This window comes from Sphaerodactylus townsendi, linkage group LG05 (assembly GCF_021028975.2).
Source record: "Sphaerodactylus townsendi isolate TG3544 linkage group LG05, MPM_Stown_v2.3, whole genome shotgun sequence".
NCBI lineage: Eukaryota > Metazoa > Chordata > Lepidosauria > Squamata > Sphaerodactylidae > Sphaerodactylus > Sphaerodactylus townsendi.
The window spans coordinates 17,390,972-17,407,004 of NC_059429.1; the positions used below are offsets into that span (position 1 = coordinate 17,390,972).

Below are 16,033 nucleotides of genomic sequence, written 5' to 3' on the forward strand. Positions count from 1 at the left end.
ACCCTATTGTAGGCTCCCTAAAACTGTCTTCCTGGAAGGCACCCTAGTGAAGGCCCCCTAAAGCTGTCTTCCTGGACGGCACCGTATTGACGGCCCCCTAAAACTGTCTTTCTGGAAGGCACCCTAGTGAAGGCCCCCTAAAACTGTTTCCCTGGACGGCACCCCATTGAAGGCACCCTAAAACCGTATTATTGGAAGGCGCTATATCCGCTCCAACGAGCTGCGATTTCTTTGGCATGCAAGAGAGAGAGAGAGAGAGAGAGAGAGAGAGAGAGAGAGAGAGAGAGAGAGCGCCGGGCCCCGTCGGAGCTGTAGAGAGCGGGAAGCGCAGCGCCGACGGTGCGAGCGAAAACGAAAACTCCCCTCGTCCATGTCACTCGGCCCGCTTCAAAGGCATGAAATTGACACGCGCGGCTGCCGTCACCTCCCGAAAGCAAAGTCTTCGTCCTCGGGACCGAAAGGACGTCTGAAACGGTTGAGTGATGTTTTTTTTAAAAAAAGGTATCCTTTGCAGAGCGAGCGAGGGTGGCACGGATAGCTGGTTGCTAGGTGAATAACAGTGCACGCCTATGCAGAGTTCAGCCAACCTAAGACCAACTGGAATCTATGGCCATTGACCTATGCAAGGTTATGTCGGTGTAAATCCACTGCAAACGATCTCTGTTTACCCTGCAGTCCTGTGCGGTGTTTCGCCAGCCTCACTCCGCTGCAATCGATGGATATTTCCCGTTTAGTCCTCCAGAAGGTGATGCCAGTCTAAACCCATTAAAGTCTATGGCAATTTACAATGCAATCCTGTTTATTTATTTATTTTTATTTATTTATTTATTATTTAAACTTTTATACCGCCCCATCCCAAGCGTTATGCCAGTCTAAATCCACTGCAATCTATGATTATTTGCCATGCAGTCCTACGCAGGGTTATGCCAGTCTACATCCCATAAAATCAACAGACAAAACCGGAGAAAAAAGCTTTGTATAGGATAGCTAAAATGCAGGAGCGCCTGCCACGGTCCCGGGGTCTATTTCCTGCCTCGGGAGAGATCTGTTTGTTCCAGAACCAAACGGCAAGGAGAGAGACGGAGCTTGGGATCCCTTCCTGGGATCCACAGGCTCCTGGGGTCTCCGCGGTATGGCCAGCGAGGTACAGAAAAATGGGTATGTTTTTATGTTGTTAGGATTGTATGTTTTAACGGGGCTTTTAACCCTATTATGCAAGGCGCCCTGGGACTTCGGTGTAGGGCGGGGTATGAATGGAATAAATAAATAATAGGACTACCCGGATGCCTCCTCGTTTTGGGCTAGCTAGTCATCATGGTGACCTCCGGCTTGAGAATGTCCAAGGCTCATTCCGCACACGCAGAATAATGCACTTTCAAGCTGCTTTCAGGGCTCTTTGAAGCTGTGCGGAATGGCAAAAACAGTTGTGAAAGCAGCTTGAAAGTGCATTATTTTGCGTGTGCGGAATGAGCCCAAGCCACGTGGCAACGTTTGCAAGGGAAGAATTGGGGAGGAAAAAATCCTACCCGCTTGGAATCGGTGGGACGAAACAGCGCTTCGTCCCTCATCTTGCTCTTAAACAGACTTGCTCTTAAAAAAAAGAATACCCCGGCCCTAATGTGTTGGGGGATCGGGGAGTTATTAGTCTCAGGAGTCACTTAGACGGGATTAACGACTTCTTAACACCTTCCGCTAATCTGCAGGGGTTTAAAACCCACTCTGCTGCACGCTTCCTTGGGGTAAACCCCGTGGAGATCAAAGATACGCACATCCCAGTAAATAATGGTGTTTCCGGAAACTCCACGGATGGATTCCTGCTCCCCTTGAAAAACAGGCGAGTGAAGGACAGAATTCAGGACTGAGGCTGTGGGGATACAGTTATTGCAGAATAATATAATGTGGAGGTACAGCTGCTGGCTATATTGCAACAGAGAAATCTTGCACGAAAGGTGGCGCGACCTTTTCTTGCATAAATAAAGTTGCAGGGGCACATGCAGAAAAATGCACTTTCAATCCGCTTTCCCAATTGTTTGCCAGCGGATGTTGCTATTCCACACAGCAATATCCAGCTGCAAAGTGCATTGAAAGTGGATTGAAACGGCATTATCCTGCATGTGCGGAAGGGGCATAAGCCGGAACCAGAGCGCATGTTCCGCACGGCTGCTTCTTAAGTGCAGAGGCGAAAATGAAACAAAAAGAGGAATGCTTCAAACTTTTGGTTTTTTCTTGCCCAAGAACCGAGCGTGTGGATGCCGCACATCTGGAAAGAGGGAAGATGACCAAGAGGACTTTGGACCATTTTGATTGGTAAGTCTTATTCTGTCCCACTGAGAACCAGTGTGGTGTAGTGGTCAAGTGTTGTGGACTTTAATTCATCGGGTTTGATTCCCCACTTCTCCACATGAGCAGTGGACTCTTAGCTGGTGAATTGGATTTGTCTCCCTGCTCCACCACATGAAGCCTGCTGGGTGAGCTTGAGCCAGTCACAGTTCTCTCAGAACCCACACAGGGGGTCTCTTGTGGGGATGAGAGAGTGATTGTAAGCCACTGTTGAGACTCCTTAAAGCAGTGATGGCGAACCTTTTCAAGACTGAGTGCCCAAACTGCAACCCCAAATCCACTTATTTATCGCAAAAACTCTTCCAATGGGTGAATCACGACCCTGGAAGTGGTTTGCTCAGAAGCAAGCCCCATTGCCAGCAACCGAGCTTACTCCCAGGTAAAGGATCACACTTTAGTTCTTCCCATGAAAATCAGTGGGGCTTAACAGTGCTTAACAGAGTTACCTACGCTGCTTCCCCAAAACTAGGTATTAGGTTTAATGCTAATAGAGCCCAGTGGTCCAGGCCAGCCTAGATGTGGGAGGGGGAGGGACTGTTTGCATGTGCCCACAGAGAGGGCTCTGAGTGCCACCTCTGGCACCCGTGCCATAGGTTCGCCACCACTGCCTTAAAGGTACAGAAAAAATAGGTATAAAAGCAGACTCTTCTTCCTTCCATCCTGGCCCAGGAAATCGTTGCTGGGTTGTACAGGGATCTTCAGAGGAAACCAGAGATCCTAAATACACCACAGATGGGAGGACGGTATCTCACCCTTCCTGCTTCTTTCAACTGTCACATCAACCCTGTAAGGTCTGCCAAGGTCATGGAATGAGCTTGACAACCGGACATTTCCCAGAGAGTCAAGCAAGATTCCAGCTTTAACCAGACACACCAACTCCTCAACCCCTGCAGAAAGCAAGGAGTGCCCTTCCGGAGAAACTTCTCCTCAAACCTAACTCTGTTGAATAGATTTAATTGGTGGTGTGACAAGCATTTCTCTTCCTATTCAGTGAATGCACACAGCCTCTCCAGATTTCTGGGATCTGAGTTCCTTTTGGACTGTAAAACTTGCCCTCGGTTTCCCAGCGGTTCTTCAGGTAGCAAGCATAGAGGCTCTGGATTTGGGAGGTAAACTTTTTGGTGCACGAGGAAATTATTGAGATCCCTGAGGCTGGATTAATAATATAACCAACTAAGAAGGTTTTGTTTTTTACAGGGTAAAGGAACAGATCAGCAGCCCGGATCTCCTGGTAGACAAAGTAGGACTCTGCCTTGAGGCTCAAATATTTAAACTGGTTATGACTTCTGAGAGCAGTTAAGACTTTTCCACGGTACTTCTAGGCATGAACAGACTTTGGCCCCTTCCGCGCATGCAGAATAATGTACTTTGAATCCACATTGAAACCACATTGAAGCTGGATTTACTTCCAGTGCGGAATAGCAAAATCCACCTGCAAACAATTGTGAAAGTGGATTGAAAGTGCGTTATTCTGCATGTGCGGAAGGGGCCTTTTATTGACCAGCCACTGGGCTGGATCCTCTCTTGCGTACAGGATTCCACACTTCCTGGTAAAAGGGTACAAGGTCTGCTCATCACCAGAGGCAGGCCTAACCGTTGAGCTCTCTCTTCTCTCCCAGATAGAGAGCTCTAACCACTCTGCAACACTACCAGAAAGCATGACCTGCTTTCTCTCTGCTCTTTTCCCTGAGCCAGACTCAGAGCTGTCCTTGTCCTCTCCTTGGGGCAGAATTCAATTCTCTCTTCACTCCAACCTCCCATTCCAGTTCTCCAAGGTGACCAGATGCTGGAGTAGCCATCCTATGGGCTCATCTGAGCCGCTGATTGCCCCTTCAGGGGAGGACAACACCCTGTACAGCAAGCTCTAATATCAACACAAACAAGTAGAATAATAGAACCATAGAGTTGGAAGAGACCACAAGGGCCATCTCGTCCAATCCCCTGCCATGCAGGAATTCCCAGTGAAAGTATCCCCACAAATGGCCATCCAGCCTCTGTTTAAAAACCACCAAAGGAGATGCCACCATTTGTGGCAGCATATTCCAACAACCCTTACCATCAGGAAGTTCTTCCTAATATTCAGGTGGGATCTCTTCCTGTATCTTGAATCCAATACCCTGTAGCCTAGGCTCATTCTGCACATGCAAAATAATGCACTTTCAAACTGCTTTCAGCGCTCTTTGAAGCTGTGCGGAATAGCAAAATCCACTTGCAAACAGTTGTGAATGTGGTTTGAAAACGCATTATTTTGCGTGCGCGGAAGGGGCCCTAGTCTCTGGAGCAGCAGAAAACAAGCTTGCTTCCTTTGCAACTTGGCATCCCTTCAAATATCTCAACATGGGTATCATGTCACCCCTTAACCTTCTCTTCTCCATCCTAAACATACCCAGCTCCCTAAATCTCTCCTCCTAGGACTTGAATCCCAGACCTTTTACCATTTTGATTTCCCTCCTCTGAACCCCTTCCAGCTTGTCAATAACCTTCTTGAATTGGGACACCGTATTCCAGGTGAGGTCTGACCAATGCAGAATAGAGTGGTACTATCTCATCCCTCAATCTGGACACTATATTCCTCCTGATGCAGTAACCACACATACAAACATTTTCTTTCATGCCTTTCCTTATTTACAAAAATGTCCCTTTCGGGGGCCTTCCCACCACCCGTTTCTAACATTTGCTGAACTAGCTGTCCCTCTCCCCTGAAAATAGCTGCAAGGATTTTTTTTGTTTTAATGCAAGGTATCCGCTGTCTTCACAAAACCTAACCAAGGCAGAACAAAAATACATTTGCTGAACAATTACCAAAATTTTGATTATATTTTTTGAGGCTTATTTGGTTTTAGCCCTGAATGTTATTGGAGAACGCCCCTGCTCAAAACTCAACCATAGCATAGTCTTGAAGTAAACTGTACTTTGAACTGCAAAAGCTGGAGGACTGCGAAAGAGAAAGGCATAAATTATGAGAGGATGCCTAATTGAGCCACTCAGAGGCCCCTTCCGCACATGCAGAATAATGCACATTCAATCCACTTTGCAGCTGGATTTTATTGTGCGGAACAGCAAAATCCACTTGCAAACAATTGTGAAAGTGGATTGAAAGTGCATTATTCTGCATGTGCGGAAGGGGCCTTTTATTGACCAGCTACAGGGCAGAATAATGCACTTTCAATCCACTTTGCAGCTGAATTTTACTGTGCGGAATAGCAAAATCCACTTGTAAACAATTGTGAAAGGATTTAAAGTGCATTATTCTGCATGTGCGGAAAGGGCCCGGAGAAAGCGTCAGCAGCATTGGTGCATGGCTGGAAGAACTACGCTGTTCGTTATCCTGGAAGGCAATGGGTTCATGAGGAACGACCTCCTTTTCACCAAAGCTTCATGCACTTGGGTGCTTAGGGATCTTTTCCCTGCCTGCTCCAGTGTCACAACGGACCTCCAGTTTCCAAGAGCGCATGGAAGAGGGGAAGGTTCTCTTTGCAAGCTCTTCTAGGGCAGCCTCGGTCCCCTTAAGGCTAGTGGGCGAATTCACCCTTGCGAAATAAGACTTGGGGTTACAAGCAAGGCTCGGGCTTCAGCGGGGTTTACTCTCAAGGCAGTGCGCAGGCATCAAAGAAATCCTCGCACCCGCATTTAGGATCAGTATGAAGGGCTTTGGGGATCGCTGGGTTCCCATTCAAGCTTGGGGATCGCCCTTGCCTGTAGATTTTGGAGGAGGGTGCTGCTGTTCCCAGGATCCGAAGTCGGTGGCTTCGAAAGACTATTCCAACCTGGTCCCAATCCGCAGGCCTCTTTGGGAAACCGGCTCCACTGAAACAAGCGACTTTTTCCGAGATCAAGGCCGGGTGACGTTGATGGGACTTACTTCCAGGTAAGCACGCAAGAGGCTTGGATCGCCCCAAAGCGGAGGTAAAGAGACCAGATTAAATGCTCCAGCCACAGGCGCTGGGTGGGTCGGCTTCGGGGTTGTTTTATTTCGGGCCTCAATTGCATTGAATCAGCAAACCGGATCTGGGTTGAATATGGATTGGGGGAAACAAATTGTGCTCTTTCCCTCCCCCCCCTCCCCCCCCCCCAGGAGATCAGTTCAAGGTTCCTGGAATGTCCCTGTCAGCTACCCTAACAGACAGGAAGGAAGGAAGGAAGGAAGGAAGGAAGGAAGGAAGGAAGGAGGAAAGAAAGAAAGAAAGAAAGAAAGAAAGAAAGAAAGAAAGAAAGAAAGAAAGAAAGAAAGAAAGAAAGAAAGAAAGAAAGAAAGAAAGAAAGAAAGAAAGAAAGAAAGAAGGATTAAGGGAGATGTTTAAATCGAGATCCAGCCCTTTGGTTTCAATGCAGCTGGCAGACCTTTGGCAGCTCCTCCTTCCCAAAGTCCAATGGGGCTAATTTACCATTGCAAGTGCGTAGGCATACTTGATGCAAAGAGTCCAATGGGATTTACACCCAAGTAGAACTACCGTTTGCTACAACACCCAGATCCCATGAAACCGCCTTTAGAAAGAATTGGGCTCTGGGGCCGTCTCCACTTTGAATCACTCCATCTCCAGGGTCTCAAGTCCCAAGTCTTTCTACTCTTATGCTAGCTGATTCTTTCAGCAGAGATGCCGGGAATTGATCCTGCGACTTCCTGAAGATGCCAGCCACAGATGCAGGCGAAACTCAGGAACAAGATCCACCAGACCACGGCCACACAGCCCGGAAAACTCACCGCAATCAGTTGAATCCGGGCCGTGAAAGCCTTTGACAGCGCTGCAGTGTGTTTCTAGGACCCCTTCTGCACATGCAGAATAATGCACTTTCAATCCACTTTCACAATTGTTTGCAAGTGGATTTTGCTCTTCCGCACAGCTGCGAAGTGGATTGAAAGTATATTATTCTGCATGCACAGAAGGGGCCTAGGATTATTAGCTGCCCTGGAGCCGGGGAAAGAGCAGCTAGAAATGGAATAAAAATTTAAAATGACCAAAACTCCATGTCTGCAGAAGACCAGACTATTCTACCCACGGCTTCCTGTGGGGAGGGCACTCCTCCTGGTGCCCCCACACCTGTTGTTTGCAGAGGTGCAGGCCAGACACATGTTTCTAAGAGCTAGGCCCCCTCTGCTAAGCAGATTTGGAAGGTTTTGGGGTTGCCCTTTCAAAGCCTGCCAGACCTGTTGGGCCAGGGGTGGGCCAAGGGGTAAAAAGGACTGCGCCTACCCAGTCTGAAGTCTTTTTCTGTCCCTCTGGAACCTGGTGACTCTTGGGCAGGTGGTGAAGGCATCTTCGACCCTTCCCTGGACCTCCCTGGGCAGGGGGCTGAGGGGGGGGGGCAGACCATCTTTTAGCTTTCTGGAGTATCTCTCCTGCCAGAGTCTCCTCAGCTGCTGCACCGTTTTCACGCAAGGTCAGACTAGAACCATTTTCAGCCGGGGGTTGAATAAACGAAGAGGCCACAGAAAGAATTGAAAAGTCTAATAATAATAATAATAATAATAATAATAATAATAATAATAATAATAATAATAATAATAATAATAATAATAATAATAATACACCGATGCATTTCAACTTCCTAGGCCTCTGGGTGAGGCTCGAATTGTAATGAAGGCCAACAACCAGCTAAAGATCTGGCAGCTGTGAAATCTACTACTACTACTACTATTACTACTATTACTACTATTACTACTACTACTACTACTACTACTACTATTGTTATTATTGTTACTGTTACTGTTATTATTATTTGTAATGAAGGCCAACAACCAGCTAAAGATCTGGCAGCTGTGAAATCTACCATAATAATAATAATAATAATAATAATAATAATAATAATAATAATAATAATAATAATAATAATAATAATAATAATAATAATAATAATAGGACACTGGTGGGTGTGGGTGGGGGAAGTGTTTAAAACAGAGAGACTTGGGGCCCCTCCACACATGCAGAATAATTCACTTTCAATACACTTTCGATGCACTTTTCAGCTGTGCGGAATCACAACATCCACTTGCAAACAGTTGTGAAAGTGGATGGAAAGTGCATTATTCTACATGTGTGGAAGGGCCCTTTATGGGGCCCCAAAGTTTGCTGGCCTAATGGCCCGTAATAATAAAACTGAAACTGGGGACCCCAAAGGGTTCCTGAATTCAACTGTGCCTGTTCTAAGGGTGCGGCCCTTTGCAGCACAACCCTAAGAAAACTGACATGAGTCCAGTCTAAGCCCACTGATATGAAGGGACATGGATCGGAGTAACTGGAAAGCTACTGGGCTTCGAAGGGTGTCCCTGGATTCCAGACTCTTATCCTACACCAGCAGTCTTGTTATCTGCGAACCTGGGAATGAGTTTCCCGGTGGATCGTGCCCTGAATAGCAAGGCAAAGAGGGCGCAGCAACCCTCCGGACTGCAGCAACCCTGAGTTTCCCTGTGGATCATGCCTCTTCTCCTGCTTTCTTGAGAGGAGAGGTGTTTCACCACCGGAGTCTTGGCTGGCCAGCCGGGAGGGTTCTGGTCTGGCTCCCAGAACCAGTTCCTTTCCAGGACCCTGGGCCGGGGTCCCACAGCAAACTCCCTTCAACCCTTGGCGACCTTTCCTTCAAGTTTGTCGCCTTAGCCTACATCAGGGGAACAAATGGAGTCTCCCTCGGAAATAGTAAATAGCCAGGCCCCTTCCGCACATGCAGAATAATACACTTTCAATCCACTGTCACAATTGTTTGCAAGTGAATTTTGCTATTCCGCACAGTAAAATCCAGCCGCAAAGTGGATTGGAAGTGTGCGGAAGGGCCCTGGGTGGACACCCGAGGAAAACAAATCAGATTAACTGGTTTAGAATAAAGCGGGAAAGAAATGGATCGGCGGGTAGGCCTGCTTTCTGCTCCGGCAAACCATCCTTCCCCCTCCCCCTCCCCCACACTAAAATGTCCTATAAAATGTCCTATTTAAAATCAATAACACTACCGTATATGTTTTTTCTCCTTTTTCCAAAACCCCGCCATTGGAAAAATCTGCCAGGCAATTTGCACAGGTTTAAAGGGCGCTGCATCTTCAGAAAAGAGAGCCAGAGAAGCAACGGGGCCATCTGCACATGCAGAATAATGCACTTTCAATCCATTTTCAATGCACACCGAAGCTGGATTTTACTGTGCGGAATAGCAAAAGCCACTTGCAAACAATTGTGAAAGTGGTTCTGGTGGGTTTCCTGGGCTGTGTGGCCGTGGTCTGGTGGATCTTGTTCCTAACGTTTCGCCTGCATCTTCAGAGGGGTATCACAGAGGAAAGTCTGCTACACACTGTGTCCAGTGTGAAAGCGCATTGTTCTGCATGTGCGGAACGGGCCTGGGATGCACCAAACCCGAAACAGTTTTTACAAGCAACTGGTAGGCCTGGGGTGGGGGAGAAATTCGGAGGGGGGGCATTGTAAATAGACACAACTCTGTTTAAAAAAAAAAAACCCTGTGTGTTTTCTGGAGTGAAAACGGAGCGCAGCATCCCTGGGGTTGTGGCGGCAGCTCTGGGAAAGGAGTTCCGGGGAAGAAGATCTCTTTTTCGGAGGCAGGAGATGGAGCCAGCGGGGCCTGAGACGGGAGAGCGTTTCCGAACATCCTGGCGCGCTCGGGACGCGGCCCTCCCGGCGCACCCCGGGCTGAGTCTGCGGCCGCCCCAGACACCTGGCCACTTACCTTCCTGCTGCTGCGTGTCGCTGCCGCTGGTCAGCCCGGGCGACTCCAGCAGGCTCCGGCCGCCTTCCCCGACGCCCTCGTCGCCTTGAGCCGCCGCCAAGTCGCCGGCTTCCTCCAGGTCCAGCAGGTGGCTGACGGAGAAGTTCTTCTTGGCCTGCAGGCTGTCCAGGTGGCCGCCGGGGCCGTCCAGGCGACCGGCCAGGGCGGGGGGCGGCCGGTCCAGGACGTGCGCGTAGCTGGAAGTCATGGCTGGCGGCCCCCCCGGACCGGGGAGGGCGAAGGCGAGAGCAGAAGGGAAGGGGCTCCCGGCCAGCACAGACGGCGCGCCCCACCGGCAAGCCTCCCCTCCGCACCGCAGCGGTGCCGTCGAGCCAAGTCCCTCCGAGGGAATCCACGGGCCCGGCGCCCCCCAGGCTCTCCCGGCCGCCCCCCAGGCTCTCTCCCCTGGCCTGGGCGCGCTCCTGCGACGGCCGGCCGGCCGAGGGGCAAGGCAGCAGGGGCGGGCCGGCGGGAGGGGCGCAGCTGGGCTCCGCCGACGGACTGAGCGCCACTCCGGATCCCCGCGGCTGCTGGCCGGAGGAGGAGGAGGAGGAGGCAGATTGGGGCGGAGGGGGGGGGGGACTTTCCGCCTCCTGTTCACTCCCCCCCAGCGGCTCTCTGGCACTTCAAACGGCACAGCCTGGCATGTAGGGGGGGGGGGGAGCTGGCCAGACCCTGGGGAGGGCAGCAGAGCCAGACTTAATAGGAGCCTCTAATTACGTGGCAAAGACTCGGGGCTGTTCCTGACGTTTTACAGACCTCCTTCCTCCCCCCCCCCCCGCCACTCCGCCTGCCCCCCCCCCCTTCCTCATTTCACCCTTTCCAGTCCGGCCTCGCCGCCACGCTCCGATTCGGGTTCAAAGCCCCCGAGAGCGGAGCGGCTGGGTTAGTTGCGATCGGAGAATCCCACCTTCTCGCTCCCCTTCCAGGGTGCCGGCGGGGGCTCCCCCAGGACCGATTCCCCTCCCGCTTGGCCGGTTCGCTGGCGCGGGCTCGCTGAAAGTCCGGCTGGAGAAGCTGATTTGCGAGGGAGGGGGGGTCCGGGGTCTGTGTGTGTGTGTGCGGGCCCCCCCCCCCCCCGCTTCAACTTTGGCCGGACGTTCAAAAGAGACTCGTGGCTGGTTCCAAGAGCTTTGCTTCGAGCCACGAACTCCGACGAAAAGAAGAAATGCCAAAAGAAGGGGCAAGGAAGGATTCTTCTTGCCCAATTTGCCTGCGTTAAATCACTGGGGGGGGGGGGGGAGTTCACACGGGCCCCCCCCCCCCCCCCCCCGGTTAATCAGTGTTTGACGATTTGAAAGTATGTGTGTCGGACAGAGACAGGAAAGCTCTGCTGTGGTGTATAGGCATGTGTGAAGACACTGCAACAGTCAATGAAACAGACTTTGGTATAATCTCCCCCATCCTAACTGTTTTATTCTAGACTTCTAGAGTCTCCTCCTCCTCTTCTCTCCTCCTCTTCTTTTCTTTCTCTTCCATCTCCCCCCTCCATCTTTTTATCTCCTTCTGTTTCTCCTCCTCCACTCCTCCTCCTCCTCTTTCTCTTCCTTCTCCTCTCCACCTTTTTATCTGCTTCTGCTTCTCCTCCTCCTCTCTTTCTTTCTTCTTCTTCTCCTTCTTCTCCTTCTCCTTCTATTCCTCTTCTTTTCTCTTCCTTTTCTTCTCCACCTTTTTATCTCCTTTTTTCTCCTCTCCTCCTCCTCCTCTTCTTTTTCTTTGCCTTCTTCTCCTTCTCCTTCTCCTCCTTTTTCTCTTCCTTTTCTTCTCCACCTTTTTATCTCCTTCTGTTTCTCCTCCTCCTCTCCTCCTCCTCCTCTTTCTCTTCCTTCTCCTCTCCTCCACCTTTTTATCTCCTTCTGTTTCTCCTCCTCCTCCTCTCCTCCTCCTCCTCTTTCTCTTTCTTCTCCTCTCCACCTTTTTATCTGCTTCTGCTTCTCCTCCTACTCTCTTTCTTCTTCTTCTCCTTCTCCTTCTCCTCCTCCTCCTCTTCTTTTCTCTTCCTTTTCTTCTCCACCTTTTTATCTCCTTTTGTTTTTCCTCCTCCTCCTCCTCTTCTTTTTCTCTTCCTTTTCTTCTCCTTCTTCTCCTTCTCCTTCTCCTCCTCCTCCTTTTTCTCTTCCTTTTCTTCTCCACCTTTTTATCTCCTTCTGTTTCTCCTCCTCCTCTCCTCCTCCTCCTCTTTCTCTTTCTTCTCCTCTCCACCTTTTTATCTGCTTCTGCTTCTCCTCCTCCTCTCTTTCTTCTTCTTCTTCTTCTTCTTCTTCTTCTTCTTCTTCTCCTTCTCCTCCTCCTCCTCCTCCTCTTCTTTTCTCTTCCTTTTCTTCTCCACCTTTTTATCTCCTTTTGTTTTTCCTCCTCTCCTCCTCCTCCTCCTCCTCCTCTTCTTTTTCTCTTCCTTTTCTTCTCCTTCTTCTCCTTCTCCTTCTCCTCCTCCTCTTCTTTTTCTCTTCCTTTTCTTCTCCTTCTTCTCCTTCTCCTCCTCTTCTTTTTCTCTTCCTTTTCTTCTCCTTCTTCTCCTTCTCCTCCTCCTCTTCTTTTTCTCTTCCTTTTCTTCTCCTTCTTCTCCTTCTCCTCCTCCTCCTTTTTCTCTTCCTTTTCTTCTCCACCTTTTTATCTCCTTCTGTTTCTCCTCCTCCTCCTCCTCTTCTTTTTCTTCGCCTTCTTCTCCTTCTCCTCCTCCTCCTCCTTTTTCTCTTCCTTTTCTTCTCCACCTTTTTATCTCCTTTTGTTTCTCCTCTCCTCCTCCTCCTCTTCTTTTTCTTCTCCTTCTTCTCCTTCTCCTTCTCCTTCTCCTTCTCCTTCTCCTCCTCCTCCTTTTTCTCTTCCTTTTCTTCTCCACCTTTTTATCTCCTTCTGTTTCTCCTCCTCCTCTCCTCCTCCTCCTCTTTCTCTTCCTTCTCCTCTCCTCCACCTTTTTATCTCCTTCTGTTTCTCCTCCTCCTCTCCTCCTCCTCCTCTTTCTCTTTCTTCTCCTCTCCACCTTTTTATCTGCTTCTGCTTCTCCTCCTCCTCTCTTTCTTCTTCTTCTTCTTCTCCTTCTCCTTCTCCTCCTCCTCCTCTTCTTTTCTCTTCCTTTTCTTCTCCACCTTTTTATCTCCTTTTGTTTTTCCTCCTCTCCTCCTCCTCCTCCTCTTCTTTTTCTCTTCCTTTTCTTCTCCTTCTTCTCCTTCTCCTCCTCCTCCTCTTCTTTTTCTCTTCCTTTTCTTCTCCACCTTTTTATCTCCTGCTTCTCCTTATGTTCTTATGTTCTTATGTTCCTCTTCAGCTTCTCCCCCTCAACTTTTCTTACTCCTCCTTATCCTTCTTGTCCCTCCCCTCCTCCTCTCCTTCTCCTCCTCCTCCACCGGACCTGCAGAATATTTGCGCAACACATATTTGCAATTATAAAACATTTATACAACATTCATAATTTTCATTATAAAAAATCCTTAACTTTGTTCAAAGAAATTGTAAGCACTCTTTCTGGAGAGTAAGCCCTACTGAATAGACTAGAGTAAAAATCTGAGATAACCTGTTTAGGATCGCTGTGTAACTTACCCCCTGAAATACACGAGTCCAGCTTGTGTAACTTTGACTGGATCATGTCCTAGTATTTATATTAAAAGATGTGTACGTAATCAACATTGATGTAAATATATATGTGCAGTACTACACATACAGACAGCAATGGAATGGCAGTCAAATCTGGCTTTCATATGACTGCACCCATATGATACACGCATTTCCAAACATTTTTGCCTCTTCCATGTGGTTCCCATGACTGCAAATTGTGCGAATAAGTATCCACCAAGTCGCATTTTTACATGGTTTTAGATGCATGTCTAAACATTCATTATGTAAATCAGCCCATTTGGAGAGAATAATTTGGGGAAGGAACTTTCAGGGCAAAGAGCAGGCTGGGTATGTGTGTGTGTGTTTGTGTGCTTAATGTGTGTGAGAATGTGGCCCAAAAGTCACACAATGGCAAGGAAGGGGAGCCAACCCCCGCTCCCCCTCCCCTTTGTGAGTAGGAGCCAGCCCAGTCCTGTGTTGCCGCAGACAGGCCAGGCCTTTCCAACCCCACCAGCCCCTGATTTGGGGAAAGAACATCTGATGTCATCAAAGGGCCAAGCAGATCGAAACCAGATGTGCTTCTGCTGGTGCCTGCCATGCATTTAATTAAGGAGCTGGGATAAGGGAGGAGCTGTTTTGTCCTGACCCCCCCCCCCCTCTCTCTCTCTCTCTTTTCCAGTTCGGGTTTGAGCCAGGGAATTTGCCAAGCAGCAGCCCATGCTCCACACAGCTCCTCGGCAGGAGAGAGATGATGATGATGATGATGATGATGATGATGATGATGATGATTATTATACATAACAACACAGCACAAGTGTCTGGAATTCATCTCTGAATATCGAGTCCTTCCCAAGGACCTAGGATATTAGAGGTATTTGCGTAGAATATGTGCAGTTCCTAGAAGTGCTGCTTTCTGCAGCATGTGGACTGATGTTCTAATCAAGTTAAGGCTTTCCGGATGTTTTTCAGGAATTTCTTGGGATTCCTCCTGGAGCACCGACTACTAGTGGGATTACTGTTGTTCTTGCCACAATCCGCTCAACTTCAATTTGTAGGTCCTTGTATTTTGCGATCTTTTCCCCAGCTCTTTGTCCTTCTACCCTGTTGTCAACTGGGCACAGCAACATCGATGATCCAAAACATGTTTCTTCTCTATCACTGTTATGTCTGGGGTGTTGTGTGCCAGGTGTCTGTCTGTCTGTATTCTACAAAGTCCCAGAGTATTTTATTCTTCATTTTCTGTGGATCTCTCTGGCTTGTGCTCGCATCAGGTCTTTGTTAGGCAGGCCGGTGATTTCTTTGCAAAGGTTCTTCAGTGCAATCCATCTGCTGCTAGCCTATTGTGACGTTCGAGATAGTCATCAGTTTGGGCTATTTTTTTCTTACAGCAGCAGATGATGTGTCTTAATTCGGTTTCATCACACTCTTTTGCAGAGACGGCACTTTGGGTCATTGTAGGACTTTTTCGATTCGTGGTTCTTTATTGCATTTTGTCCGTGAATGCTTGCTCCTGGGCAGCAAAAAAAAAATCAGGCCTTCAGTTTCTTTCTTTAGAGTTCCCCTTCTGGAGCCACTCCCATGTTTGCTTGCTGTCAACCTTCCCTTCAATTTTCTTAAGGAGTATTCTCGCTCCATGGAGTGGCTTGTTTTAGCCACTGCTCCTTTCGTGTTTTAAACTGTTGGGCTCTATACTCTTCTTTTGATTCTTTGGCTTTCAGCATCTCCAGCCTTGTGGACTTCTTTCAATGCTGGCTCTTGACCTTCTTCTTGGATGATGGCTATTCTTTCGAGGCCTCTTTTCTCTTCCTCTACTGATTGCTTGACCTGGAGCAGTCCTCTTTTCCTCCCTTTCTGACCTTGCCAGGTAGGAGTCGCAATGTCTACATCACTTCTTGGATGCAGTGCTCGATTGATGGTCATAATTTTCCTTGTTTTTTTCTGTCCAGGATGTCCAATTGACGGCTTCTGTGTCCAGTTAATTATGCCAGCAGTGTAGCGTGCTACAGGCACCGCCCAAGTAATTAATTGCCTTCTAGTTGTATTTCCTCCATTTAACTTTGATTTCAAAAATTTTTCTCTGACCCACTTCTAGAGATATTTCCTTCCTAATTGGCGCCTTTGACTTCTGCATGCTTGATGTTCTCTCGCTTGCAGTATCCCCAAAGTATTTGTAGCTTTCATTCACTGGTAAGCTCTTTTTATTTCTATGGCATTTGGCATATCTCACACCTTTCGCATGTTGCAAGTTTACCTTTTACTGACTTCCAAAGTTGCACACTTGTCAAGTCCAAAATCCATTACAAGGTCAGTGCTAAAGACTCTCACTGTGCTCAGTAGTGACTACGAAATCTCTGCTTTTGATTTTTTTCCCATAGAGCTTTTAGGTACCAATCCATGTATAGAAGGTGTAGAGAAAATTTTTTGGTGAGTTTCTCTGCTG

The 16,033-nt window shown here is 48.5% G+C and overlaps 1 protein-coding gene across 4 annotated transcripts in view; it reads right to left on the minus strand.

The window, feature by feature from the left end:
• Positions 1-10,987, minus strand: part of PRRX1 (paired related homeobox 1) — an 88,719-nt gene extending 77,732 nt beyond the window's left edge. For 2 of the 4 annotated variants that reach the window (XM_048495807.1, XM_048495808.1), the window contains exon 1: positions 10,003-10,986. In XM_048495807.1, the coding sequence (XP_048351764.1) occupies positions 10,003-10,249 (247 nt within the window). In that variant the 5' untranslated portion in view covers positions 10,250-10,986. Of the gene's footprint in view, positions 1-10,002 lie in introns of all 4 variants that reach the window. The other 2 variants (XM_048495806.1, XM_048495809.1) reach the window with 2 other exon arrangements.
• Between the last annotated feature and the right edge of the window lie 5,046 nt (positions 10,988-16,033).